Source organism: Quercus lobata, chromosome 9 (genome assembly GCF_001633185.2).
Source record: "Quercus lobata isolate SW786 chromosome 9, ValleyOak3.0 Primary Assembly, whole genome shotgun sequence".
Lineage (NCBI taxonomy): Eukaryota > Viridiplantae > Streptophyta > Magnoliopsida > Fagales > Fagaceae > Quercus > Quercus lobata.
Genome location: NC_044912.1, coordinates 20,544,436 through 20,572,152, shown reverse-complemented (window position 1 = coordinate 20,572,152; position 27,717 = coordinate 20,544,436). Strand labels below are relative to the sequence as shown.

The 27,717-nt window shown below is 37.0% G+C and overlaps 1 protein-coding gene and 1 long non-coding RNA gene across 2 annotated transcripts; one reads left to right on the top strand and one right to left on the bottom strand.

Annotated features, from left to right (window-relative positions):
- The first annotated feature begins 269 nt into the window (after nt 1–269).
- LOC115960524 (tocopherol O-methyltransferase, chloroplastic-like) lies at nt 270–27,129 on the top strand. The gene is made up of 6 exons (XM_031079462.1): nt 270–751; nt 20,717–20,886; nt 21,359–21,463; nt 21,613–21,816; nt 22,241–22,343; nt 26,713–27,129. The coding sequence occupies exons 1-6, from the start codon at nt 379–381 to the stop codon at nt 26,814–26,816; spliced, it is 1,059 nt and encodes a 352-aa protein (XP_030935322.1). The 5' UTR covers nt 270–378; the 3' UTR covers nt 26,817–27,129.
- Nucleotides 11,162–12,044, bottom strand: LOC115960525. Its single transcript, XR_004085192.1, has 3 exons — nt 11,987–12,044; nt 11,379–11,419; nt 11,162–11,253 (listed from the first exon to the last, which is right to left on the bottom strand). It is a non-coding gene; the product is annotated as an uncharacterized LOC115960525 (long non-coding RNA).
- Nucleotides 27,130–27,717: the final 588 nt, after the last annotated feature.

Below are 27,717 nucleotides of genomic sequence, written 5' to 3'. Positions count from 1 at the left end.
TAATATATTTTTTTCCCAAGTTATGTGATCCTGTAACCACCTGACTTGTCTGTAATGCCGCCACTGATGTCACTAAGATTTCGTGACAAAGTGTGTCACTAGAATTATTGAAAAATTTTCACTTACCAACCACTGCCACGAAAGACCACAAGCCACAAGGTCCACAACTATCATTTGTGGACCTATTTTACTATTTTAGTGATTGACTTATTTATTGTAGATATTTAAAGCCTTTTCTGCTCTGTGCTATTAAAAGGGTCCACCGTGTACCACTGTTTTGCCCAACTTTTCTTTCACAACCAACGCAAATAATAAACTGACTGTTGTCACTGTCACAGAGAGAGAGAGAGAGAGAGAGAGAGTGGGGTTCCAAATCTCATGACTACCACCATAACCACAAACTCATATCCGCACCTCACGTGCCAATTCCCAACCATCCAGCGCCACCGCACGTGCCCAACCAGGCATTGCTTCCTCCCTCGCACGTGCGCCCCAGTTACGAGGAAGTTGAAACTCGTTGTTGCGGCGGCGGCGGCGGAGACGTCGCGTGCGATGAAAGCGGCGGAGGACGGTGTGCTGAAGAAGGGCATAGCCGAGTTCTACGACGAGTCGTCTGGCGTGTGGGAGGACTTATGGGGGGACCACATGCACCATGGTTTCTACGACCCGGATTCGACTGTAGATGTTTCGTGTCACCGGGCCGCCCAGATCCGTATGATCGATGAAGCGCTCCGATTCGCAGGGGTTTCGGGTTGGTTCCTCTCACTCATTCACTCACTCTTATGCAATCAGCAAGGAGCTAGCTCCAACTTTTAAAATCAAATTTCAAAGCTAATGTTGGTACTGACTGATGACTATGTTTTTTTTTTGAGAAGAGAGTGATGACTATGTGGGTGTCTGTGTTTCCTATGCAACATGCGCATGCAGTGGGGCTTTTTTTTATTTGGCTCATGCGCTTGTAGTTCTAAGTTCATTAAAAAAAAAAAAAAAAAGTTAAGGGTCATTCCCTGGCTGTTGGGTAGCAATCTATAAAAAAAGAAAAAAAAATTTAAAGTTTTGATAATTTTTTTTTTTTTTTTTTATATATGTTAGCCAAAACTTTCCTAAAATAAATAATTAATCAATAAATTTAGAGTTATTTATTAAGATTTTTGAAAAGGTAAGTAAAAAAATTAAATAATTTTTTTACAAATTTTTATATATTTATTTATAAAAATGATATTAACTTTTTTTAAAAATAATTTATTAATAAATATATGTGTTCACTGTTCAACCAAAGTATTTGCATCTGATGGTAGCCAGAAAATAGAAGAAAAAGAGATGCTTTTTGGTGGTAGTGTTCATAGGTAAGTAGGTTAGGTGTTTTGAGTTTGTGGAGAACGTGATAAATGCAGAGGTTTTGAGCGGACTAACCCTCTTCATGCTAAGTATGTAGTAAGTTAGACACAGTTTGAAACAAATTTTGAAAATAGCATCTCGAGTTTCAAAAAATCGAGATCCACTTAAAACTCGACCTTCAAATACTCGCTTTCCGTCATTTTATTCCGGCTGATGTGGACAACGTTGCCACCTAGATCTCGAGTCTTTGAGACTCGAGATACTTGAATTTTTAAACCAATTTTATTTAACCAAATTTATATAATTTATTTTGTGTACTAAATAAATTAAATAAAAATACGAGGATCTCGAGTCTTAAAGACTCGAGATCCTTGAATTTTAAACCAATTTTATTTAACCAAATTTATATAATTTATTTTGTGTACTAAATAAATTAAATAAAAATACGAGGATCTCGAGTCTTAAAGACTCGAGATCCTTGAATTTTAAACCAATTTTATTTAACCAAATTTATATAATTTATTTTGCGTCTCGAGTCTTAAAGACTCGAGATCCTTGAATTTTAAATAAACCAAATTTACGAGGATCTCGAGTCTTAAAGACTCGAGATCCTTGAATTTTTAAACAAATTTTATTTAACCAAATTTATATAATTTATTTTGTGTACTAATAAATTAAATAAAAATACAATGATTTCGAGTCTTAAAGACTCGAGATCCTTGAATTTTTAAACAAATTTTATTTGAATTTATATAATTTATTTTGTGTACTAAATAAATTAAATAAAAATACGAGGATCTCGAGTCTTAAAGACTCGAGATCCTTGAATTTTAAACCAATTTTATTTAACCAAATTTATATAATTTATTTTGCGTACTAAATAAATTAAATAAAAATACGAGGATCTCGAGTCTTAAAGACTCGAGATCCTTGAATTTTTAAACAAATTTTATTTAACCAAATTTATATAATTTATTTTGTGTACTAATAAATTAAATAAAAATACAATGATTTCGAGTCTTAAAGACTCGAGATCCTTGAATTTTTAAACAAATTTTATTTAACCAAATTTATTTAATTTATTTTGTGTACTAAATAAATTAAATAAAAATACGAGGATCTCGAGTCTTAAAGACTCGAGATCTTTGAATTTTTAAACAAATTTTATTTAACCAAATTTATTTAATTTATTTTGTGTGGTAATAAATTAAATAAAAATACAAGGATTTCGAGTCTTAAAGACTCGAGATCCTAAAAGTTAAATTCCCCACTACAGCTACAGCTACAGCACTTCACTTTCGTAGGTGCAACTGAGGGTAAAAATGCATGTAACTCGAGTCTTATAGACTCGAGTTCTACTGGGGACAATTATTAAAACAGAACACTCTTAACACTCAGCCCGTATATCACATTTTCTAACATTCTACACAGCCTTCTCACCCAAAAACAGAGTATCCTCACTGACTCTCTCAGCCTCACTAGCTCTTACCCTCACTAACTCTCACTCACCCATAACTCCTACACCACATTACCTCTCTCACTCTCACTCATCACACTGCCTCTCTCACTGCTCTTCCCTCTCAACAAATTGATATCTCAGGTAAGGGTTTGCATTATTTGATTGTCATTGTAGTTGGGTATTAGTTGTCTATGGGTGTGGGTTAAAGAGTTTGACTAATTATTTTGTACATAGTTGACATAACTTAGTTAATTTACCTATATTGTGTGTTATAGAAGCTTGTTTTGTTAGTGTTAATTTTTTGAGTATTTATTTGCCCATTTTGTGTGTTACAAGTTTTTTTGACTTTATTCATCATTATTTTGGGTATGAAATAGGTAGTGATTGAATGGAATGAATGGGTATCATAATATCTTAAAATGTAGTTACCTACAATACATGACTGTATAAGGAATTGGTCATTTTGGAAACGGTTTGGTATTTGGAAATGACATTTGAGAATTATTTGATCCTTTTATGATGATCATGTTATTGGAAAACTAAGGCTTGTTTGAAAGCTAAGAAATATAAGTTTTATTTAGAATTGTACGGACTATGGTAAAGGAATTAGGTGATATCATTTGTTTTCTACCTTCGATGAAAATTTTAACATTAGAATTGTTATCATGACTGAACCTTATGAATAATCATAAACAGTTTAGAGTAATGCTCATACCATGTTTTTAACTTGTATTATGGTATATTACTTGCCAAGCGATGGTCTAAGGTTTTGAGTGTGGTAACTTATATTTCTGTTCTAGAGTCTGGATCAGAACCATATGTTTACATAAGATCTACCTTAATTAGTTTGTTGAGTATCAATAGGCGACTCCAATGTTTTGCAACTAAGGTTGGGTGGTTATTACTGTTGTCTGGACCTGTGGGCATGTACTGGTGAAAAAACTAGATGAATTGTCTGTGTGTGTTAGTTGATTAAATTGTGTTCTTGTTATCAACTAACTAACATAGTAACTTGACTTGAACAGGTTCACAATGCCTGAAATTGATATAATCCTATATCACGGTGGTCCGCTTAAGAATGTGAATGCGAACAAGGGATTGCCATTTGAAGGGCCGGGTATAAAGACCTATTATACCCAAATTGATCGTAGGTTGAAGACCCTTGACGAATTGAAGATGATGGTTATGGAAGAGTTGTGTAAGAACCCTGCTGTGCACAACATACACATTACTTATCGCATGCCAAATGAAATCCTGAAGCATCGGATTAATTACAAGTACATGGCGATAGAAGCAGACAAACATGTGAAGATCATGTTTGACAAGTTGGAGAGAATACCTGAAGTAACTAACATTGAGTTGTACATACAGTTGGAGCCACGTGCAGAAGTTGGTATTGAGGAGGATTTCCAACAAACACAAACAAGTTTACAAGTTACAGTTCCAGATGCTCAATACCAGTATTTTACACATGTAGAGCATGCTGATGTTCATGCCGATGATGATGAGGATGAGAATGATGATGAGAATGATGATGATTATGATGATGAGGATGAGGATGATGACTATGTTGATGAAAATATTGCCATTCACGGTGAAGATTTTGGCGATAGAGATGAGATTGAAGACATGATTGAACAAGGGGACTTTAGGGACTTTGAGAGGGACATTGATGATGATGAGACATTGGACGGTAGTCAACCTGATGCATACAATGTTCTTAGTGTCCAAAACATTACAGACACAATCCCTGTGTACTCACCACCTGCCTTGTCATTTTCTGAAAATACTTGGGAAAATTTATTTGATCCTTCACATATTGAGACACCATTTGTGTCTAGTTGGAGAGAGGGGATGAATTTGTGCAAAGGCTTGACTTTTGCCAATAAAATGGAGGTGCAACGCGTATTAACAAAGTGTGCCCTCAAGGAAAACAAACATTTTATCATCAGTAGGTCAACCACGACAAAACTTTGTGCGAAATGCGTTGATGAGTCATGCACGTGGTATGTCTGCGTAGTCATGAAGCCCAAGTTCCACAATCTATGGATGGTCACCGTGTACAAGGGTCCTCACACGTGTATATGGACTGGGGTGCGAAATGATGGTAGAATGATGAGTTGTAAATTTATTGCAGATGACATCCTTAAGAAGTTATGTGAGGATCACACTACCCCAATTAAGCATCTCAGATCTATGATAGAGTCGAAATATGAGGGACAAAAGCCTTCTTACTACAAGGTGTGGGATGCGAAACAAAAGGCGATTGAGAAGATGTTTGGAAATTGGGAAGAGTCTTACCAAAGGTTGCAGAAGTTGCTAATGGCATATATTGATCAGGATCCGACTACGCAGGTGTTCTATCGTACCACATCCACCGGTGAAGATGACACAGTATTTTTGAATTATGTGTTTTGGTCTTTCGGTCCAAACATTGATGGATTCAAATATTGCAAGCCGGTTATCAGTATTGATGGGACCCATCTGTATGGTAAATATCAGGGAAAGTTGTTGGTTGCAATGGCAACCGACGTTAACAACAAGGTATTCCCTCTTGCCTTTGCTATTGTGGATTCTGAATCAGGGTCTAGTTGGAGGTGGTTTTTACAATGCCTCAGAGATGCGATTGGCCGCGTGATACCTAACGAAGGCATTTGCGTAATTTCTGACCGACATCTCGGTATCAAAAACGCCATTGCAAACTGGCCTAGAAGGGATGATGGAAGAGCACCGGTATTTCATAGATATTGCCTTCGACATGTTGCTAGCAACTTTAACACACATTTTCAGAACTCAACTCTGAAGTCAGCGGCGTTGAAAGCCGGATATGCTAGTCAGGCAGTGAAATTTACCTCCATAATGGAGACCATTAAGCAGGCGGAAATTGAGGCCATTAGAAATAAGAAGAAGTTGACGGGGAAGGATGGCAAGGAAAAGAATCAAGATTATCTTCCATACACATACCTAATGAGCGAGTCTGTGGATATGTGGACCCAGTCACATGATGGTGGGAGACGTTTTGGGGCAATGACAACCAATATATCAAAGTGCTTCAATGGTGTATTGAAAGGTGCACGGGGCCTTCCTATTGCCGCGTTGGTTGAGTTCACTTGGAACAAACTTGTCAGTTATTTCCACGACCGTCGCAAAGAATACCTTTTTGAGTTCTCAGAGGGTAAGAAATGGAGTAAATATGCCTTCTCCAAGTGGGATGAGAATAAGAGTAAATCTGAGAAACATTATCTCAAGCCATTTAGCAATGAAGAGCTGATATTTCAAATAGTTACCCAACTCAATACGTGTAGTGCAGGAGGGGGAAACCACAGTTATGAAGTTCGGTTACAGGAAAGAACATGCAGTTGTGGGAAATGGCAAAACATAGGGATCCCGTGTTCACATGCAATCAGAGTATGTGACTATTTAAATATTGATTCGACCACATATATTCACCCGTGTTATGGTTTGAACAATGCCATTAACACTTATGAGCATGCATTTGTGGTTCCTAAGTCTCCGGCCTTGTGGAGGGATCCCATAGGGCCAAAGTGGTTGCCTAATCCAGCATTGTTGCGGGCCAAAGGTCGACCAGTGAAGTCGAGAATAAGGAATGAGATGGATGGAGTGAGGAATAAGGATCGAGAACTGGGATGGCGGAGGGAGGATGCAGATTTGATAGAGAGTCAGCCCAAGCAGACATGTGGATTGTGTCATGCTTCCGGGCATAACCACAGAAAATGTCCGCAGTCCCGTGGCGCTTCCACAAGCGGTCATGTTCCACACTAGGTAGGTAGATGGCAAATACTTATGCATCGGTTAAATATTTGTTGTTCATTCCATGTTCACCTAATGTTTACTATCTTTTTTCCTAATGTGATTACTCTACGTTTTTCAGGCATGCTTCCAAGGACGATGTTTTTGTTGTGTGGACAACCGATGTTAGGAAAAGTGACTACGTTGTATTGGCTCTATGTGAACTTTTTGGTTTTTGTTGAATGTGCTTGTAAATCTCTATTCAATGTATGCCTATGAAGATTGTGATTTCAGTAGTATGGTTAGAACTGCAAATTAAGCGTGGTTGGGCATGTTTAGAATGTTGATATTGAGAATGCCTTTTCTTGCGATGTAACTGCATTTTGCATTGTAAAACCATGTTTATACAGAGAGCGTAGAAGTTTCAGTAGTTTCGTTTGATGTAATCTACGTGTATTTACATTCTCAGCTTCTTTGCCTCTAAATGAGTGTTTATGGATTATATTCGTAGTTTGTCCATCTTTGCTTCTCACCAGGTGCATGCACACGTTTCAGTTTCTGGTTTGTCTGCATAACCAGGAAAAAATATATATATACATTCCCTAGTCAATGATTCCTGGAATGACCAGAGGAAAACAGAGCAAAACAAAAAAAAAAAAAAAATTCAATAGAAGTCGAGTCTATGAAACTCGAGTTCTTCAGGAAAAAACAGAGGAAAACAGAGCAACCCTCTTGGACCTCTCTGAGTAAACAGAGCAAAACCAAGAAAAAAAAATTTCCCAGTGCATCTCGAGTCTATGAAACTCGAGTTCCACTGGTAAAAACAGAGCAAAACAGAGCACCCTATTGGACCTCTCTGAGTAAACAGAGCAAAACGAAGAAAAAAAATTTCCCAGTGGAACTCGAGTCTATGAAACTCGAGTTCCACTGGAAAAAAACAGAGCAAAACAGAGCATCCTATTGGACCTCTCTGAGTAAACAGAGCAAAACGAATAAAAAAAATTTCCCAGTGGAACTCGACTCTATGAAACTCGAGTTTCAGTGTTTGATTCTCGAGTTTTATAGACTCGAGTTCTGCAAATTTTTTATTTTATTTATTTACTTTTGTAAAGACAGGAACTCGAGTCTTATAGACTCGAGTTCCATGAGGATTGAAAATTTTTTATTTTTTATATTTAATTTTTTTACAATTTTTTATTTTATTTATTTAATTTTGTTAATGAGAGGAACTCAAGGCTTATAGACTCGAGTTCCTGGGGATTGAATTTTTTTATTTATTTAATGTTGTTAAAATTTTTTATATTGTTTATTTAATTTTGTTAAAGAGAGGAACTCGAGTCTTATAGACTCGAGTTCCATGGGGATTTTGGTTTAAACCCTATCAGAACAGGGTCACCACAGGCATGTGGCCTTTTCCAGAAGAAGAGTACATTTGCTTTTGACGAGTCTCTTCCTAGTCCAGAAGAAGAGTACATTTGCTTTTGACGAGTCTCTTCCTAGCACACCCGCTGGCCTTTTCCAGAAGAAGAGTACATTTACTTTTGACGAGTCTGTTCCTAGCACACCACTCTACAGTTCAAGCCATTCACCACATAAATATGAGGGGTCAGGACCCGCTTTTGATGGCTTTTCAAGATTTGATTATTTCAGCACGCACGACAGTGGCTTTTTTGCCCCATGTGAATCTCATACACTAGCACGATTTGATTCTGTTCTCAGTAGTAGAGACTCTGATCAAGATCATGGATTCCCAACCTTGGAAGACTCAAAACTTTTTTGGATCTGAGCCAGTTGCAACATTGTGAAATACCTTTATGATTTGATTAGCGCAATTTTATATATTCGTAACTCAAATGCTCTGTTTCATTAGATTTATGATTTGAAACAATATTTTATTCTCCTTGTTAGCTTTTGAAACTATCTAATGCCCCAACCATATTTCAAAAAAGTTATAAAATTATAAAGAAAAAAGGGGAATTCCTACATTATTCTGCCAAAAAAATAAAATTAAACTCTCTTTATTTTACTGCAGCAATAAACCTGAATTGCAATCGCAAATTGGTAATATCAATACAATTACCATATCCTTTGCTCTTTTTGTACACAAGCTATGCTCATTCATCAATAACACCACAATACTTGACAAAACATTCAGTGTTTGTTATACAATGATACACATTATAATTACAATGTTACCAACAATATTCTACACCCCTTTCTGTAAAATTCATTCTATAAATTGAATGAACTATTTCCTCAAACGACACATAAATATGTTTAATTGAAACATAATGAATATGCTTTATTAGGACCATCTTAAACGAACATGTATATTAAGTACACACTTCCATCATGAAAGATCCTGTAAATCTATGAATAGGCTTCTGATTTTTTTTCTTTTTATAATATATATAAGTAATGAAATATGCTTTTAATTATGCTTGTCATCTTTGGAATGTTGGGTTCTTGAGCAGCCAAGTTGAAACCTGCGAATCTTCGTTCTTCCATCCAATGCAAGAGCAAGCACATCATATTCCTCCACATACCAGAGCTCAGACATCACAGCCTGAATATTCATAGGCCAAATGCCACCGTATGAGAGATAGATGTCATGCAAAAAAATCATTAAAAGAAACAAATAAGAATGCCAAAAACTAGGGATGTACCTTGCCAGAAGTCTAAAAGTTGTAAACATTTGCTTGAAGTCTGTAGTCATCATGTCTAGATGGTCATGGTCATTACCTACAAAAATCCTTCAGTCATTACATTCACAGTGAAATTCTCCAAAAACTATACTATTTAACAATTTCAGTCACACACAGAGTGGTTCCCACATAAAAGGACTTTCTTTACCTGGTTGATCTCCGTAGCTATTAACCAATCTGAGCTATTAACCAATCTGATGGTAACATTCATCCACTAACGGAAACAAAAGAGTTGTAAGATGAAAATTCAACGCGTAAGTTTTAAAACCTTTAACTATAGATAAAGCTTTGGCAAAAACATTGATATATTTCTCCCTGACCTAAATATAAGAAGGCCAAAGTTATAGCTGACTTTTCTTTTGTCACCAAGTAATAGCTCAGCTTGAGCATTGAGTGGTGAAATTTATTATTAAAAAAAAAAAAAGGGACAACAACAATTTTAAATCATAATTTCTGGCTCAGAAACCCACAAATGAAAATAAATCGAATCATGAAAAAGAAGTTTAAAAAATCATTCTATAGGTTCTTTTGCATTTTGTGGGTTAAGAAATTTCAAGAGCTTAAGCACTGTAAGGGCAGATCATACACCACCTCCTATGTTGGAGTGGTTGCTGTTTTAACTCTGCCCTCAACCCCACTCTGCCACTTCACATGGAGGAATTCATATTACTACATCTTCAAGAACATGTTAGCTACGCGAAATTATCAGTTTAATCACTAAAAATTGAATCACTACAGTTAAAAAGATTCTGAGTCTACCAATGATGACAGTTGTAAGCATTCACCCACAGTAAATGGAAAAGCAGAAAATCATTTGCATTTATTATAATGAATATTTCTCTCTAGCAGAAGATTACAAATAGAGATGAGAATTTGTAACACATTAAAAAATTATATAACCTAAAGAATGTCAAGGTGAGTACAAGATGAAAACATACTTAGCTGAGAGTTTGATAGCGTAGAGGACCTTGCAGTCCATTCTGTCGGGTGTCATTCCTTCCCACCAGAGCAGGCATCCAGGGGAACAGTTTGCCAAGTTCCTTGCCTACTGTACTGGGCCTCAGCTGCTTATCATTGATTCCAAATTTTGCTCTTTCAATAGCCTCCATTATATCTTCCCTTGTCACAGTTTCACTGCCTGCAAAACCCAGAAGACATTATATTCTCATTTATTGGTCCAATATTCACTAAGAAGACCAAATAAAAATAAATAAATAACAACACTGAGAAAGATGAAAGAAAGGGAGGAGGGAGGGAAGGGGAGGGCTGCTCTAATGAAATTGAATGTGTTTACTTCAACCTCACCTCTACGAGCAGCAAGTAATGCAGCTTCATTGACGATGTTGGCAAGATCAGCACCTACAAAACCTGGAGTTAGGGAAGCAACTAGATCACAGATCAGCATCTACAGGAACTCCTCTCAAATGTTTGGTAAATCTACCCATGGTTTTAAAATTTCTATGGTGTGAATCCTGCAATTTAACGAAATCTTACCACAAACAATCCAAATTGTTCAAGTCTTAACTGGGGAAATTTTGTCAACATCAGGTATCTCCTTCATCTCAAAAAACATTATTGCTCATCAGGAAAACCATTCAAGAATTTTCAGTTTGGACATGCATGAAAAACTGAATCTGAAGGATTGAAGTATTACATAATCAAAGTTTCTTATCTAAACTTCACAGTCAAAGAATATTAAGATATTTCATTCTGGTATCTACAATTTAATTATTTATATGAACAATGTCAAATAGAGTAAACTATCAGTACAGCAGTACTTTGGTAGAGCCTCACGTTAACTCTTTATACTTGTGAGCTTCTTTATTTATTTATTTTTTTCATTTTGGTATTAACTAATCTCAAAAGATAAGAATTAAATAGAAACATAAGATCCCTCTAAAAGGAAGTTTACCTCATCTTCAGTAGCAGGAACAGGTGTAATATGATGTGAAGCATGAAACATGCTAAAATGGTACATGCTGGAGTTCTGAAACCAGCTTGCTAAACAAAATACAAATAAAAATGCCAAAAAAAAAATGCATAAAATATAATTTTATTTAAAAATGCAACCACAACTCAAATTCAAATAACACATATGTGAAGAGGACTGAAATTTAAAAGCTTACCTTTATCAAAGTACGGCTTAAAAATATGTTTCACAGCCTCCCTGTGGCAATCAAAGCATGTGTGAAATTAAAAAATAAACTACTATATAATTGCTCCCTGCAGCAAGCATGTCTTAATTTGAATAGGAAAGAGAAAAAAAAATAACTATATAAAACTTCCTATGAGATTAAGATGCTAATGTAAAAATGATGGCACTGTGATTAAAAAGTATATAAAACTGAAATTTCATCCTTTTCCCCACAGTTTTTTTTACTATCTTAATAATTATGTTATTATTATCATGCTCAAATTTATATTTTTTCAGGACTGCAAACATTAATCTCATCAAACAATTTGAACCCATATTTCCACTATTCATTTTGTATTCTGAAGACATAGGTTCATTCTCTGATGAGTTTGGGATCAGTATGTAAAACGTTATCATCATTAATGGGTTTTAATGATCTAATTTGCATGTGTTTTATATAATCCTAAATTATCTTAGCGATAAATCACAATAAAAACAATACACAAATTCATTAAAAATAAATGGCAATACATGGATCAAACATATAACAACATACAAAAAACTGTAACAGCATGAATTATGAGAAAAGGAAATGCTTACAAGATGCGCATTGAGTATTCGGTGCTCAGATACAAAACATTAGCCCGTACAGGAGGGTTTGCTGCCAAGATCAGCACACAAAAGAGGCAATCCATCATTTGCTCACTCAATTGAAACAAGAATTAACAATGTAGTACCATGTAATCCAAAAAAAAAAAGCTGATTTGTTCGATTCATACCTTAAGTATGGGTGTTACATATCCATCCTTCAAAGTGAAAATATCCGAAAGTCACAATGACTGAGATGTTTTGCCTTGTTTAAGAAAAGCAGGCCCGTTCTCATCCAAATCCCTCTCCATGTTATCATACAATCTTGACCTCTACTCGTCATTCGAAATTACAGAATCTGATGCAAGTTTCTCCCAAGTTAAACATAAACCCACCACTAATATACGTAATATATGCACCATTTCCGGCCGTAGATAAAAACTATGAGATGCTTAATTGAAAATTAGCTGCAACATTTAGACAAGATTCAAACAGAATGATACCTCTGCATCATTTAGCTCACCCACTCTTTCAAATTCTGCTCCAACACAACACAACCCAAGCTCTCTACTCTCTAGTGATAAATTCATAATAAACAATTCTGAGAAAAAAAATTAAGAAACTATGACAAGAATAATAGAAGAAGAAGAAATGCCAATGCTAAAATATTATGACTTTAGCACTTACTCAAGGTTCGCCAATTTTGCGTTTTTTAACCCTGGTGTAATGTTTGGGCGGGGGAGGAGACTGCGGGGCATCATCCTTAGGCTCATCGTCATGCTGCAAATTCCATTAGAAGTTAATCAATCAAGATTCTAATCAATGTTATCATTAGAAGAAAGTGAACTACAAAATATGTGCATTTCAATTGTAATTAGTGTTATCATACCATAGAGCTACCTCGGTGTCCTATTTTGTGTCCACCTGTCCCACAAGTGGGTGCTCTTTTAGTGCGCTGTGGTCTACCTCGTGGAGGTGAGGGCTGATGAGGGGGATGCTCGTTTGGTACATCAGTATGTGGCTGTACAGTGTCAATCCCAACCGGAGGTCCTAGAGGGTCAGATGAGGATGCGGTAGGTGGGTAATGATGCTCTAAGTACAGGCCAGGAGTGGGTGCAGTAGAGCTGGTAGGTGGGTAAGAGGGTGTCTCGGGGAGTATAGGAGGGGTCACAGTGTCATCAATACCGAGATCAAAATCCGGCTGCGAAGGTGGGCTGGGTGAACGGACCTCGGGCTGAATAGATGTAGCTGGGATGTGTGGAGGGACCTCAGGCTGAGGAGATGAGTGCGGGATGGGTGCAGGCATCTCAGGACTAGTTACAACCCGAGGGGTTGTTGCACGCCGACCACGGCCCCTACTTGCACTTGTGCTTGGGCTTGCTGTAGCAGGCATAGCACGGCCCCTGGTTGCACTTGTGCTTGGGCTTGCTGTAGCAGGCATAGCACGGCCCCTGGTTGCACTTGTGCTTGGGCTTGCTGTAGCAGGCCGACCACGGCCCCTAGCTGCGCTTGTGCTTGAGCTTGCAATAGCACGCTGAGCACGGGTCCGTGTACTTACGGGTGCTGCGCTTGTGCTTGGGATTTCAGTAGCTGTTGGTTCACTCTCATGGCCATTGTCTACCTCCTCATTAGCTACAAGATCACGACCAAGGCCAACCACACTATCTAGGACACGCCGAACATGGTTGTGAGCTTCACTACCTTCAGGAAGCATCGCCAACAGTGCTAAATGGCTTTGAATCTGAAACGGAGGAAGAACCAGTACAATCATATTTGAGACAGTTATGTATAAATTAATGAATGGATAATATAGTACTTACGAATCTACTCAAATACTCAACTAGAAACTAACAGTTTTATTAGAGTACTATATGTAACAGAAACTCTGTAATCAAATATGTTTTTATAATTCATAGAAACGGATTCTACGTTCATACATGTACTCAAGTAAAATGAAATAGGTAATAAAGTATAATTAGAACACATTACCATTATATGTAATTTAGCGCTGTTGCGGTCGACATACTTTCGAGTGACCAGACGGTACCAAACGTAATAGGCATGATCGCGGGGCATCTCACCAATCTGAGGAGGTGCGTGACAAAGTTGTTGTCGTCTCATTTCCCATGAAATGATATACGGTCCATGCTCCTCCCTCCAATTCTTTTCCACCTTCCCACGTAAGTCAATTTTATGTAGTCTATCTTCGTAGAAAACATTGTCAGGCTGCTGCTGCGCCAACCCAAACTGTCGAAGGACACGGTCCGGGTAGTGTCTCTCTACTATGCAAAAACATAGAAGCGGCACCCTGGCTGTCCACGTATCCCTCCCTGCAACGCAGAACTCAGGAAGGTGGCCAAAGTCTGCCTCGTATGGCTGCCACACAATCTACAATAGAAACAAAAAACAATTATCATAGCATCTTCAAAGGTGAAACAAGGGAGAATACATACATAAAAGGAAAAAACCAAAATTTTAACAAAACATATGTTAAAGGATGAATGTTATTACCTGGTCTGGCTGCATTGTCACTAATTGCTCGCGATAGCGGATCAAGGCCATGCCACCTGGCCTACTCTTCGGGCTTCGCACCCGCACCCATCTACAATTACGAGCAAATAACATAAGAACGATAATACAATTTAGTTATTAAGAAGAGTACATTGTATAACAAACTAAATATTAGGAAAACACTTACTTAGATGCAAGTGGAGCATATGGCCATGGGCCATAATCACATCCAGGTGGGGGCTCTATCCTCGGGCACAAGAATGGCAACCTTGCCCATGCCCAATACTGGATCAAGGTGCACGCCCCACCAATCTGCGATGTGCCTTTCTCACTTGCCCGACACAAGTCCCTGTACAACCAAGCCAAGCAACCACTACCCCAACTATACTGCCGCGGATCACGAAGGTTGCGCATAAACTCCAAGAACATAAGATGCACCCTATCTCCTGACTTGTCCATGAAAAGTTTATCCCCTACTAGCGCTAAGATATAGCAACGGGCATACCGGTGTATCTGAATCTCTGTTGCGTCCTCAGGCAGTGGTGCTGCAATGGCCTCAACAAGTCGGCTAATGAGAATTCTTTGGCCCACCAAAGTTTTATTGTCATTCGGCGGAGTAAATCCAAGCAACTCCTCACACACTCGCCTCCAAGTCCCATTCTCCACAAAGGTCGGTCCAACCAAGACCTCACCGTCTATAGGAAGTCCGAAAATCACCTCCACATCTTGTAGGGTGATTGTCATCTCACCATGTGGAAGATGAAACGTATGAGTCTCCGGCCGCCATCGCTCAACTAGGGCCGTTATTAGGCAATTATCGATCTCTTTGGAAGGGGCTCTAAACAATCCTTCCAACCTTAGCAATTTGATAATGTCAATCACCCGATTATCTTCCATCTGAACGTTTGCCATCTCCTTAGTGCGACCACGGCACACAAGTGGCCCCGGGTCCTACAAATTCAATACAAATTTTAGCGGTTGTTAGAACTAGAAATATAACTTTGAAAGAACTTGCTAACTAAAAGTCAAAATCAACGTCAAAATTAAAGCAGTTGTTAGAACTAGAAATTTCACCTCGCCATTCCAAATGGCCTCTGATCGATGATATGGTTGTCGCGTCAACACTGAAGGCTGAAGCGGACCGGGGTGCAAGATCTCTAACTCCTGATCGATCTGAGGCTCCATACTGCAAAGAGTATAGACAATTAAAAAGGTTATGAAAACCCCAATTTCTCTGTGCCAATGTTTGATAAGAATTCATATATTTTCATTCCATCACCTTCAAAATTATATATATATATATATATATATATTTCTAATTCAAAGGGTTGACAGTTAAACATTACAAGTGCATACAAACTAGATAAGAACATAATTTTTTTTCTAAATAACAATAAATATTATAAAATTTAGGTAGTTGTCACGTTTCAAAACAATGTTGAAAACTAGCATCCCGAGTGTTCGTCCACTCGAGTTCGAAGATAAAAGTCGAGTTTGTAAGTCTCAATTTATAAGAGGATGGGTTTAAAGTGAGCAAAAATTGACGTAAAAATCGAGTTGTAAACACTCGATATCCATAAATTGCAGAAAACGCTGCTATAGGGCTTAAAAACGCCACTGTAGGGCTCCCTAAACCTGATACTTATAAAAAAAATTTGTAGAAAAACGCCGCTATAGGACTTTTAAATGTCACTGTAAGGCTTCAACAGAGGGTAAGTGAAGCACTTACAATTCGCCCAAACAGAGGATAACCTCATGTAATTTTCCAAGAATTTCAGTTTGTGAACTTAAGGCTAATTATTCTTTACAGTACTTTTTAAGGCTAATTCAGTGGATCTCTCATCTCTTTTTTTTGAAATAGCATCAATTGATTCGTCAGCAGTACTAAACAGGTACAATTCTCTCTCTCACAGTGTGGTTTTTTACCTTAGGGTTCTAAACAAAAAGAGCTTCCATGTTTACCAAACCAATTCCTCCATCCAAAAAGTAAATCCCCAACTCTCTTTATTAATCAAAGTATTTCTACCGTATCATATCCCAAGTTTTAAAAATTTAATGTATTGCCACAGGTGGTCCTCATTTTTATCACTGAAATTTGATTAAAAGAACATGCCATTCAAGCTAGTCGAGTATGAATCATGATCTTGAAATATCTACAACTTGATTAGTTTCTATGTGAAATATCAGGGGACTTTCTTGCAATTACATTGTTGTTCCTATTGCACATAGGTATTGATTTCCAATTATATTTTGTAGGACTCAGTGTTTGCTTGGTGAGAGAAGTGAGGTTAGGAAATTTAGGAGAAAAAGTATTGTTAAATGAGTATTAAATGTGGCAGCACTCCAAAGCTAACCTGGTACTCCATCTATAATTGCACTTCCTACTTGATTTTTTTTTCCTAGATTTAATTAAATAGTCAAGGCCAGGTAGGAGTTTCACAAACTCTAGACTACATGTTGAAACTTTAGAGCAGGATTGCTGTGATCCACTTCTTGAATTATTATTATTTTTTGGGGGGGGGGGGGGGGTTGTGGGGGGTTGGGGGTGTTATGATGGAAAGGATGGGAATTGTTATGAATATAGGGATTGTGCATTTATAATATCTTTGGTAAATCTTGATAAAAGCTCTCTCAGAAACTTTGAGGCTTTTGACTATGATCTTCATAATGATCATAATTCATTGCTAATTATAATTGATCACAATAATGTGAAAATTGAGAAACTTCTCAGAATGTTGCTTATGTAGGGCTTGTCTCCATGATCTGTTTAATACAGTTTGAGTTTAGTAACTGACATGGTGATTCAAAGGAGTGTAGTTGGAAGAATTAATTAGCTGATTCTCTAAATGTAATACAGATATATATTTATCCGGGTGCCCCATGACCAAAATATACATATTTTTTCACTTTGTATTGAATATTTCATAGATCTAATCATTTGTATTCTCATTATTTTTGCCTATGGCCATTGACCTCAACGTTTATTGTTGATATACTGCAGAACTGTGGCCAAATTCTGATCCAAGTTTCCTCAACAAATTAGGGCTTTGGACAATGATCTTATTGTTAGTTACTCCAACTCACTTCTTTATTATTGTTTTTTTAAACAATGAGAATCATGAACCCCATCTCCAATGAGGGAATTTTATCAAAAGTAGCTTAAAATCTCAGCCTCTATATTGAAAAGCAAATATATTACTTATTGATTCACAGCATACAAAACATTAATAAATATAAACTTCTATGGAAGAAATTGGCTCTGGTTGCTAAGTTATTAATGTCAGTCTCTTATAATCTTAAAACATTCAAATTTGATCTCAGCAGGACTGCTGTCCATCCAATTTTTCCATTCAATTTATCATGGACTGACATTATTATTTTCAAATTAACACTGCGCCTATAATTTCAAAAGAATATACTAACTTAACAAGCTTTTAACAGGGCAGTTTTTTTATTAAAAAAATGTATAAGTAAGATATTCTATACGGCCAAACAAAAAATAAGAAGAGTTTTGCCACTAATTTTCTAAGCCCACATAATTGAATACATTGATATTAAGGCTGCCGATAAAATGCAACTGACAACAATAATTTTTCCTGTTGAGGAACCAGCACCCAGATTTCATCCTCAAATCAATCAACAACACTTTCCTTATTAACAGAAACTTCAGATTTTAACCTAGGTGAGAAATAATAGGAAGAAAAATAATGCATAATGAAATTGAGAAACGAAAAACCCTAGGTAACATTATGAAATTCCAAACTCTAAAATTGGAGAAACTAAGACAGAGGGTACCAGAAACCCAAATCATGCAACAAGTAACAAAACAATAAAAACTAAAGCACTAACAAGGGAAATTATCAACCACAAACACTTGGGCTAAACACAGATGGAATAATTCTTTAAAAAGCTCAAATTTTTATAAGAAAAACATACCTTCAAACTTGAAAAAATTTGAACTTCCGTTAGAAGGGACAAGAGGGATTTTCACGGTATGGGTGAGGGGATCGTCTGAAGCCGATTGTGAGGAAAGAGGAGAGCATTTAAGGGTGAGGATGACGGTGATTTTTGTTGCACGCCGACGGGTTGAGGATGACAGATTTCGCCGTTTGAGTGAGAGGGTTTGAACTGAGAAAGAGTGTTTGAGAGACAGAGAAAGAGTGTTTGAACTGAAGCCGATTGTGAGGAAAGAGGAGAGCGTTTGAGGGTGAGGGTGAGGGTGATTGTTGTTGCACGCCGACGGCTTGAGGATGACTGCTGTCGCCGTTTGAGTGAGAGTGTTTTGAACTGAGACAGTGTTTGAGAGACAGCGAAAGAGTGTTTGAACATAGAGAGAGACCGTATGAGTAGGCGTTTTGAAACTTAATGTATTTTTCTCATAACTCGAGTCTTATAAACTCGATTTCTACTTTATCCAGCTGGCAAATTTGTCCACGTCAGTGTATTGAGAAACCGGGCAAATTAATAGGATCTCGAGTTTTAAAAACTCGAGATGCTATTATCACAAATTCTTTCAAAACCGGCCAACTAACTATATTGTTAGATATCCTTTGCTATTTCGCAACGAAAATCGATAAATGCATGGTACAAACGTTCAATAAAAGTAGCATTTATGGCAGGCAGGGGATTGTATAGACTCAGGAAGGAGAGTCATGTCATGAAAAATTATAAGTTTATTGCAGGGAAAATTCTAGTGCCACAACTCTATACACAACTTTGTGCACAGAATTGTGGCACCAGATCTACTCTTTATTATAGAGGTTTTATAAATTGATATAATACCGATTATATTAAGGAATTCAAATAATATCATGTTCGAAGTGACACTAATTTTATTCAACGTCACGTTAGATTGTAAATTTTTTGTAGTAAAATTTGTAATAATTTTAACATTTTCTGTTATCAAACTATCATGGTCACTTCCTTTCCCATTTTATGTTTATTTGACTAAAATCCAAATTTGGCTATAGCTGATGTCGGGCTCCCTGAAAAATCATGTTCCTTGTTTTTCTTTTCTTTTCTTTCCTTCTTTCATTCCTTAAAAGGAACAAAACAAGACAACTATTTACGCCATTTTAGTTTGACATTGCTTCTAAATCCGTTTATTGACTATAAAAACTTGTAAATATACTATCGACTATTACAATAATGTCAATATTAAACATCTGTTTAGAAAACTGCCACTAATCCACCTAAAAATGACATTTTGAATTGAAAAGAAAAATAATGTTGTTTACTAGTGGTGAATATGTGACATATCATAAAGGAGGGGCCCCTCAAAACTTACAATGTTGAGGCTCTAAATTGTAAGTTCTAGAATTTGAGTGACTAATTTAGAAGCTATACCAAACCTGTATGTGTAAATTACATTTCACTCTTTTCATTTTTTTTCACTCTAAATTCATTGCTTCCTTGTTGCCCATATTCTGTCTTTTCTTTGGGAAATTTAAGTTTGTTCTTGCCAACTTCTGACTACTTAACTTAGATGAGTCGGAGATCTTTGAGAGAGAGAGAGAGGAATGTAGGTCTGCTTTATTAACATTGATGATGCCCTAAGGTTTTCTCCACGAAAGCAGTGAATGGATATGTTTGATTCTTCCTGCATTTATGACAAATTGGGAGCACTCTTCATGAATTTGCTCTGACCAAAGATGTGGAAGAAAGAACTAAATAGAGATTTTTATATAAGAAATTTGTCAATGTCACTTGACAAAACAAGCTTGTATTATACATAGGAACCATCTCCTCAATTTGTAGTTTGTAAAGCTCCTATTAGTACTTTTAATTGTTGCCAATGAATTCTAACTCTAGTGGCACCTCCTCCCTTTATAAGTTTCAAGTGGAGGGTAAGGATGTGGGTTTAAGACTCATTGGATGCATGTGTAACTTACCAATTAAAAAGATAATAATACTTTTAGTTGTTTAAATATTCCGGGCGCCTGTATGACTACCAATTTTTCTCACTGTACTTCTCGGCCTTCTGCATAATGCAGGTTTAGAGACCTTATAAGTTATTTCAGTTTATTTTTATTTACTGAGTTTGATAATGCAGTAGGGTTAGTTTTCACTTAATTAATTCATTTCTGGTGATTAGAGGTTGTTGAATTGTTGGAGCACTGGAGTTTTTCTGTTCACACCTTTCTTTGTACTTCTAAATGTGCTTGTGCTCATGTTTGTGAATGAAAAGATGGGCTTTTAACAGCTTCTTGTTTCTTCTGAATTGGTTTGCAGAGGACCCAACAAAAAGGCCAAAAAGTGTAGTTGATGTTGGGTGTGGGATAGGGGGTAGCTCTAGATACATAGCAAGTAAATTTGGGGCCAAATGCCAAGGTATCACTCTTAGTCCCGTCCAGGCCCAAAGAGCCAATGCTCTTGCCGCTGCTCAAGGACTATCCGACAAGGTAAACGCAAACTCTTTTCGTTTTTTGGACATTCAGCTTGTCATTCATATATTGGTAAAGATGATTACCAAATACAAACTCATAAGGTTTGGAATATTATTCTTTGTCTATTGATAAGTTTCTGAACAGTCAGTCCCTTGCTTTGTATAGAATCTTATTGATGGCTTAAGATATAAATCAATGCTTATAGCAGAGGCCTTAGGAGGTCTGTGATTTTTAAGAAACATGGGGGCAGGTTTTGGATGTGTGTCAAAGTTATTTATATAACTAAAAGATTTTGAACTAATTTTTAAAACCTTTAATCTGACTTGCTGGAAGAACTGTTGTTGGAGATACTCCAGTTTTTCTTGTTTTCATTCTGCTGAAAGACCTTTGGGACAAACCTACTTGTTTGGTCACTTGGTAAATTTTAGATTAATGAGGCAATTTGATTACTCCCTGTAACAAGGACATAACAATGTAAAATTAGCAGGCTTCCTTTCAAGTCACAGATGCTTTGGAACAACCATTTCCTGATGGGCAATTTGATCTGGTGTGGTCCATGGAGAGTGGTGAACACATGCCTGACAAAGCAAAGGTTCTTTCTTTGCGTCTTTAATAGTTCCATCTCAATAAGTTCTTTTCAATGCCCTTAGTTTTGACTTGGAAGCCAGTTTATGCCTGAAGTTTCTTTCCAAATCTATGTTGGATTTCAACTCTGTCGGTCTATCTCTCTCTGAATGGCAGTTTGTTAATGAGTTGGCTCGAGTTACAGCCCCAGGAGGCACGATAATAATAGTAACATGGTGTCATAGGGATCTGGCTCCTACTGAGGAATCTTTGCAGCCGTGGGAGAAAGAACTTTTGAACAAGATATGTGATTCCTTTTATCTTCCTGCGTGGTGTTCAACTGCTGAATATGTCAAATTACTGCAGTCCCTCTCTCTCCAGGTAATTTTCAGTCTAATAATTCTAGCACCGCACACTTTACCACAATTGTCTTATATGACAAATTGTGATCAGTGGAGAAAAAATAGTAGGTTCATATAATACTGACAGAAAGCCAATCTCAATCTACCATGTAAGATAATTGTGTCAAAATGTGAATGTGAAGTACTAGCACTATTGTTGCCAGCCTAACTGGGTACGACAAGAAGAGCATGGAACACTAGTATTGGAGCCCAAACATTTATTTAACTCTTCAAATCAAGGCTAAAGTTGATAAGAAAACAAAATACTTTCAAACCTACTTTTGAGTTCTCGTATTGATAACTTGCGAGTACCTTTGACAGCTCATTTAAAGTTGTATTTTTTCATTGAAAAACTTCAATTATGTACATGTGAGGACAATAAATTTCCTAGTTTGTCTTGGCAGGATATTAAGGCTGAAGATTGGTCTCAGTATGTTGCCCCGTTTTGGCCGGCTGTGATTCGGTCAGCATTGACATGGAAGGGCCTCACATCACTGTTGCGAAGTGGTAAGCTTGACAATTCTTGTGGCAGTTAAAATTTAGAGCTAGACACAAAATTTATAAAAATATTTTTTACAACTCACTAAGTCATAAATTATGATAAGAGTAACAACACTTTCACTTGAGTGTATCACTAACAGAATTGGTACTCGAAAACACCACTACTTATTAACAATTTGAAACTTTTACTAACAAAGTTGGCTCTAATACCAGTTTATTGGAATTTGGGATTAACAAAAGCACATTTGCACAAAATAAGAAATAAAAACATTAACACAAGATAACGAATAGTTAAAATGTTTTAACCAACTTTATGCTTACATCCACGAGTTATGCCATAATCTATGTCAAATGATATGGATTACAATCGCTCTCAATACAAATCCAAATCCCAATACACCTAAAACAAATATTGAATATGTTAGAAATACTAAAATCTGTAGTATTGTATTTCACGTGAAAGAATATACATAAATGCTTTTATATAGGAGGCATATGAGTGCAGTACAAGTAAGAGTGTAGTACAAGAATATGTGCTATACAAGTACTCTAGTTGGGCCTAAAGCCCATAATGCTATACACGTTAACAGCCCCCCTCAAACTCAAGGTGGATGTGAAACCAACTTGAGATTGTCAACCAAAGTACGAAGGCGTCCTTTAGGATGTGACTTGGTGAAGATATCTGTAAGTTGATCTTTAGTGGAGACTGAGATCAGCTTGAGAGTACCAGGACAAGATGATAATGGATAAAATGACAATCGATCTCGATGTGTTTAGTTCGTTCATGGAAGACATCATTGTGAACAATATGAATGGCACTCTGGTTGTCACAATAAAGAGAAAGACGATGTAGACACATCTAAGTCTTTGAGAAGCCATCGTAGCCAAATGAACTCAGATGTGGTATCAGCAAGGGTACGATATTCTACTTTAGTATTGGAGCGGGCCACATGAGTTTGTTTCTTGCTTCGCCAAGAAATCAAAGAAGAACAAAGAAGAAAGCAATAACCCGTGGTGGACCTGCGATCAGTGGAATCTCCTACCTGATCAGTATAAGAAAATGCACGAAGAATAAGAGGAGACTGAGCAGAGTAGAAAAGACCATGGAAGAGAGTACAAACAGTGTCAAGAATATGACCAAATTTTCGTTCGGCTCTACCATTTTGTTGAGAGGTACCTGGACAAGTTAGTTAATGAACAATGCCATGGGAATGCAAAATAGCTTAGAAAACATATTGAGTGTATTCAAGAGTATTATCAAATCGAAAAATTTTGATGCGTATGGAAAACTGAGTTTCAACCCTTTTTGCAAAATTAAAATATACTTGCAATAACTCAGAACGGTGTTTCATTTTAAAAATCCAGCTATAGCGAGAGTAATCATCAACAAAGACAACAAAATATCAAGATCCACCAATACTAGAGACAGAGGAAGACCCCTAAACATCAGAATGAATAAGGTTAAAGATATCAGTGGATATTGATTCACTAGTATTGAAAGGCAAAGTTGGTTGTTTTCCTAACTGACATGAAGCACAATCAAAATTTTCTGTAGACACTAAACCTGACAAACCTCTAGAAGCTAATTGTTGTACCTGAAAGGAAGATGCATGACCAAGTCGAGCATGCCAAAGTGCAAGAGAAGGAATAGAAGAAACTGCAGCAGCTACAACAACAGAAATAGGAGCAACAAGTGGAAGACGAAGGTTGTCCACGGAAACATATGGCCAACTCTGGGACCGGTCTCAAGCTCTCGTCCCATCCTTGGATCCAGCACAATACACCAAAAATAATCAAAGATAATGCGATAACCCAACTCAACTAATTGTCTCACAGAAAATAAATTTTAAGAAAGGCTAGGAACATTAAAAACCCCAGGAATCGAGAGGTTGGAGGTCGAAGCAGAACCTATATTATGACCAGACATTGTGGAACCATTTGCTATGCGAATATGAAGAGGGTGTGGTGCAGGTTTAAGTTCAGAAAATAAGGACGAATGAGGTGTCATGTGATTGCAACAAGCAGAATCCATAAGCCAAAAGGAAGGAGACATACCAGATAAAGCTGAGAGAGAAGAGGAATAAGATGAATTATCAACCATACGAATGACATTAGCGATAATGTTTTTAAGGTCATTTGTGGAAATGGTGAAAGTGTGTCCTAAAGACTTAGACTGTGCAGAGACGGGAGCTATTGATTGGGCACTCTCAGTGTTAGCAATAGTAGCAGCAGAAATTGAAACAGCTAATTTGTTGCGATGATAGCAAATCTCAATATTGTGGTCAAAACGTTTGCAAAAATGGCAAAAAACGTTTGCTAGATTGTTGGCGACGATTATTGCAACTAGAAGAAGACATGTTCTTATTCTTCATTTAGAAGCAAAATATGCAAAAATGGACTGCAAAAATGAAATCTATGCAAAAAACTAAGCAAGGAGCACCTGGATTGCAAAAAGTCAACTCCTAGAAAAAGTCAATGGTCAACCGAGTAGAAGACAATAGTCAAAGCTGAAAGAAGAAAGCAATTACTGGATGACGCAAGCGAAAATGACGTCAGCGGATGACACAAGCGAATGATGTTAGCAATTAGGGCTGATGTGGCAAAATGACATCAGTAGTGACGTTAGCAGGCACGTGACTTATAGAGGTGGCGCTTGAAAGTGTATGTGAGTGCATGAAAGCACGAGGCTTACAGAGGTGGCGCGTGAGGGCGTGTGGCAGTACAATCGAGATGGATGGTGGAGCATGGAGGCGCATGAGGGGCGTGGCTTTCGACACAAATTACTGTGGCTGCACGTGCGGGCGCGTGCGAACTTCGTTGGCTATGGGACTTCCACGATTGAGTAGATTAGCATAAGACGATCTTAGTGGTACCTGCAGAAAATTAATCAGAGCAATTTTCGAGGCGGTGATGAGAAGAGCAGTGGTCTTTGGGGTGTGGGACTCCTCAACGGCAGTGTCTGCAGGTCCGGAACTCAAGGATGACAGTTGGAAAACGTCGGAGGTTCAACGGCGAGAGGCTGTAGCTACTGCTGTGACAGCGGAAGCGATGTTGAGAATGAAGTAACACCAATAAAGACAATACTGCTAAGAAAAGGTTAGAGTAGTGGCTCTGATACCATGTTAGAAATACTGAAATCTGCAATATTGTATTTCACGCAAGGTTGTCGATTCCGTACCGTACTGGCCAGCAATCCGGTACGCTCGACCCCCCTATTTCGTATCGGAAAAAATACCGACCGTACTGGCCTCGTACCGGCCAATTTCGGGCAATACCGGCCGGTACCGAAAAAAATTTTATTTTTTATTTTTTTTTTAAGTTTTGAATTTTTGTTAAGATAGAATGATAACTTATTTGTATTAACTTATTAGTATTATTTGTTTTCTTAATATGCAATGGTAACTTTTAAGCTTTCTATTTTATTTATTTATTTTTTTTCCCTTTTAATTGATACTAAAGTCTAAAACCATGAATAATTAGTTCTGAATTGAGGAAATATTTTATGATAAACTTTTATATTTATTATAATATATATATACATAGACACATACATACATACATACATATATATATATATATATATATTTATAAATATAAAAAATAGCGGTAAACCCGAAACGGTACACCGGTATTGACTAGTATCCGAAATATATCGTACCGGTGACCAAACCGGTACGGCCTCCGGTACGGTATTGACATCCTTGATTTCATGTGAAAAAATATACATGAGTGTCTTTATATAAGAGGCATATAAGTGCAGTACAAGTAAGAGTGTAGTACAAGAATGTGTGCTATACAAGTAATCTAGTTGGGCCTAAAGCCCACAATGCTATACACGTTAACAGAATAATAACTCACAAACTGTTAAGAGTTTTGTAACTCAATTGATGTTTATTGGTGTTTCTAAAGAAGACATCTAGAGTTTAATTTCCACACTCCCAAGTATTAAATTACATAATTATATTCCACACTAACTCACAAATTTAACACTTTCATAGACCAAAATTCTAATACACATCATGATGTTCACAATCTAACAAAACAAACAAACTCATATATATATATATATAATTATGTTTTACTACTTATTCTTTGGTGAATAAGGAATATAACATTATTTTTTGATAAGCAGTATCAGTTATATTTTATTTTAACACTGAATAGAATTGATTTCCAACCTAAGAAAACTGAAATAATAGTTAACCAATTCAAAATACATATTTGAGACAATTCCTACCATATAATTTTGCAATATGTGCTCTGCCCTTGGTCACTATTTTGTTTTGCTACAAAAGCGTAAGCTTTCAGTTAATCCAATCTTGTAGATTGTGCCTAAGGGGTAAGCCAAATTTGTGCCTCATTTCGAGTGTTTCAGGATGGAAAACCATAAAAGGAGCACTGGCAATGCCATTGATGATAAAAGGATTTAAGAAGGATCTAATTAAATTTGCTATCATTACATGCCGAAAGCCAGAATAAGTTTACACAGGAAGCAAGAATGCACCTGCATGAATAAGGTTTGGCATAGATGCTACAACCCTTTTTTGTTGTTTCAAAGGGTGTATCTGTTTGGCCTTATAACCCTACTTGAATAGTGTTTCTTTCTGTTCAGCCTTTTCTTCTGTTCTATAATTGGGTCCCCAGATGAGGAGGGCCAGTAACTAATTTACTAATCGCATTATTGCCATTTCCCATCATTCTGGATTTCATGATGTTCCTCATTTTTCTCTTGCATTTTCCATGACTGTAGTCAATTACATTAAGTTGTATAATTATCACAGTACTTCTTTCATCTGCTCTCTCTTTCTATCTCTGAAGGGGTTTTTTTTTTTCTTTTTTTTTTTTTCTTGCGGGGTTAACTAGTTATTGACATATTGAATTTATGAACCCAAATTTTCTTTCTAGGCTGCGTTTGAATCGACTTCAAAGTGATTCCGGAAATGATTTTCCGGAAAATGCATGCGTTTGGCTGTCACGGAAAACGTTATTTTCCAGAAAATGATTTCCGGTTGACCACGAATTTTCCCTTTGACCACGGAAAATATTTCTGCCTTCATTTTCCAATTGACTTCCGGAAAAAGTTTGGATCGCGAAATCGACGAGCATAGACGAGCGCGATCGACGAGCGCGTTCGTCGATCGCGATCGTTCGTCGATCGCGATCGTCGATCGACGAGCGCGCTCGTCGGACGAGCGTTTCGCCGGATTTGATGTATTTTCTAGTAAAATGATTAAATGAACCAAACACCAAAATTAATTTTCCGTAAAATGAATTTTGTGACAACCAAACACATGAAAACGTTTTCCTTTCCGGAAAATAGCATTTCCGGAAAATAGAATATTTTCCGGAAATGATTTTACGCGAACCAAACACAGCCTAA

Bases quoted from the DNA above. Each gene is read 5' to 3' on its own strand.
- LOC115960524 (XM_031079462.1), top strand. From the start codon at position 379: ATGACTACCACCATAACCACAAACTCATATCCGCACCTCACGTGCCAA. The intron at 20,887-21,358 runs GTAAACGCAAAC...TAAAATTAGCAG, and splicing joins CTCAAGGACTATCCGACAAG to GCTTCCTTTCAAGTCACAGA. The intron at 21,464-21,612 runs GTTCTTTCTTTG...TCTGAATGGCAG, and splicing joins ACATGCCTGACAAAGCAAAG to TTTGTTAATGAGTTGGCTCG.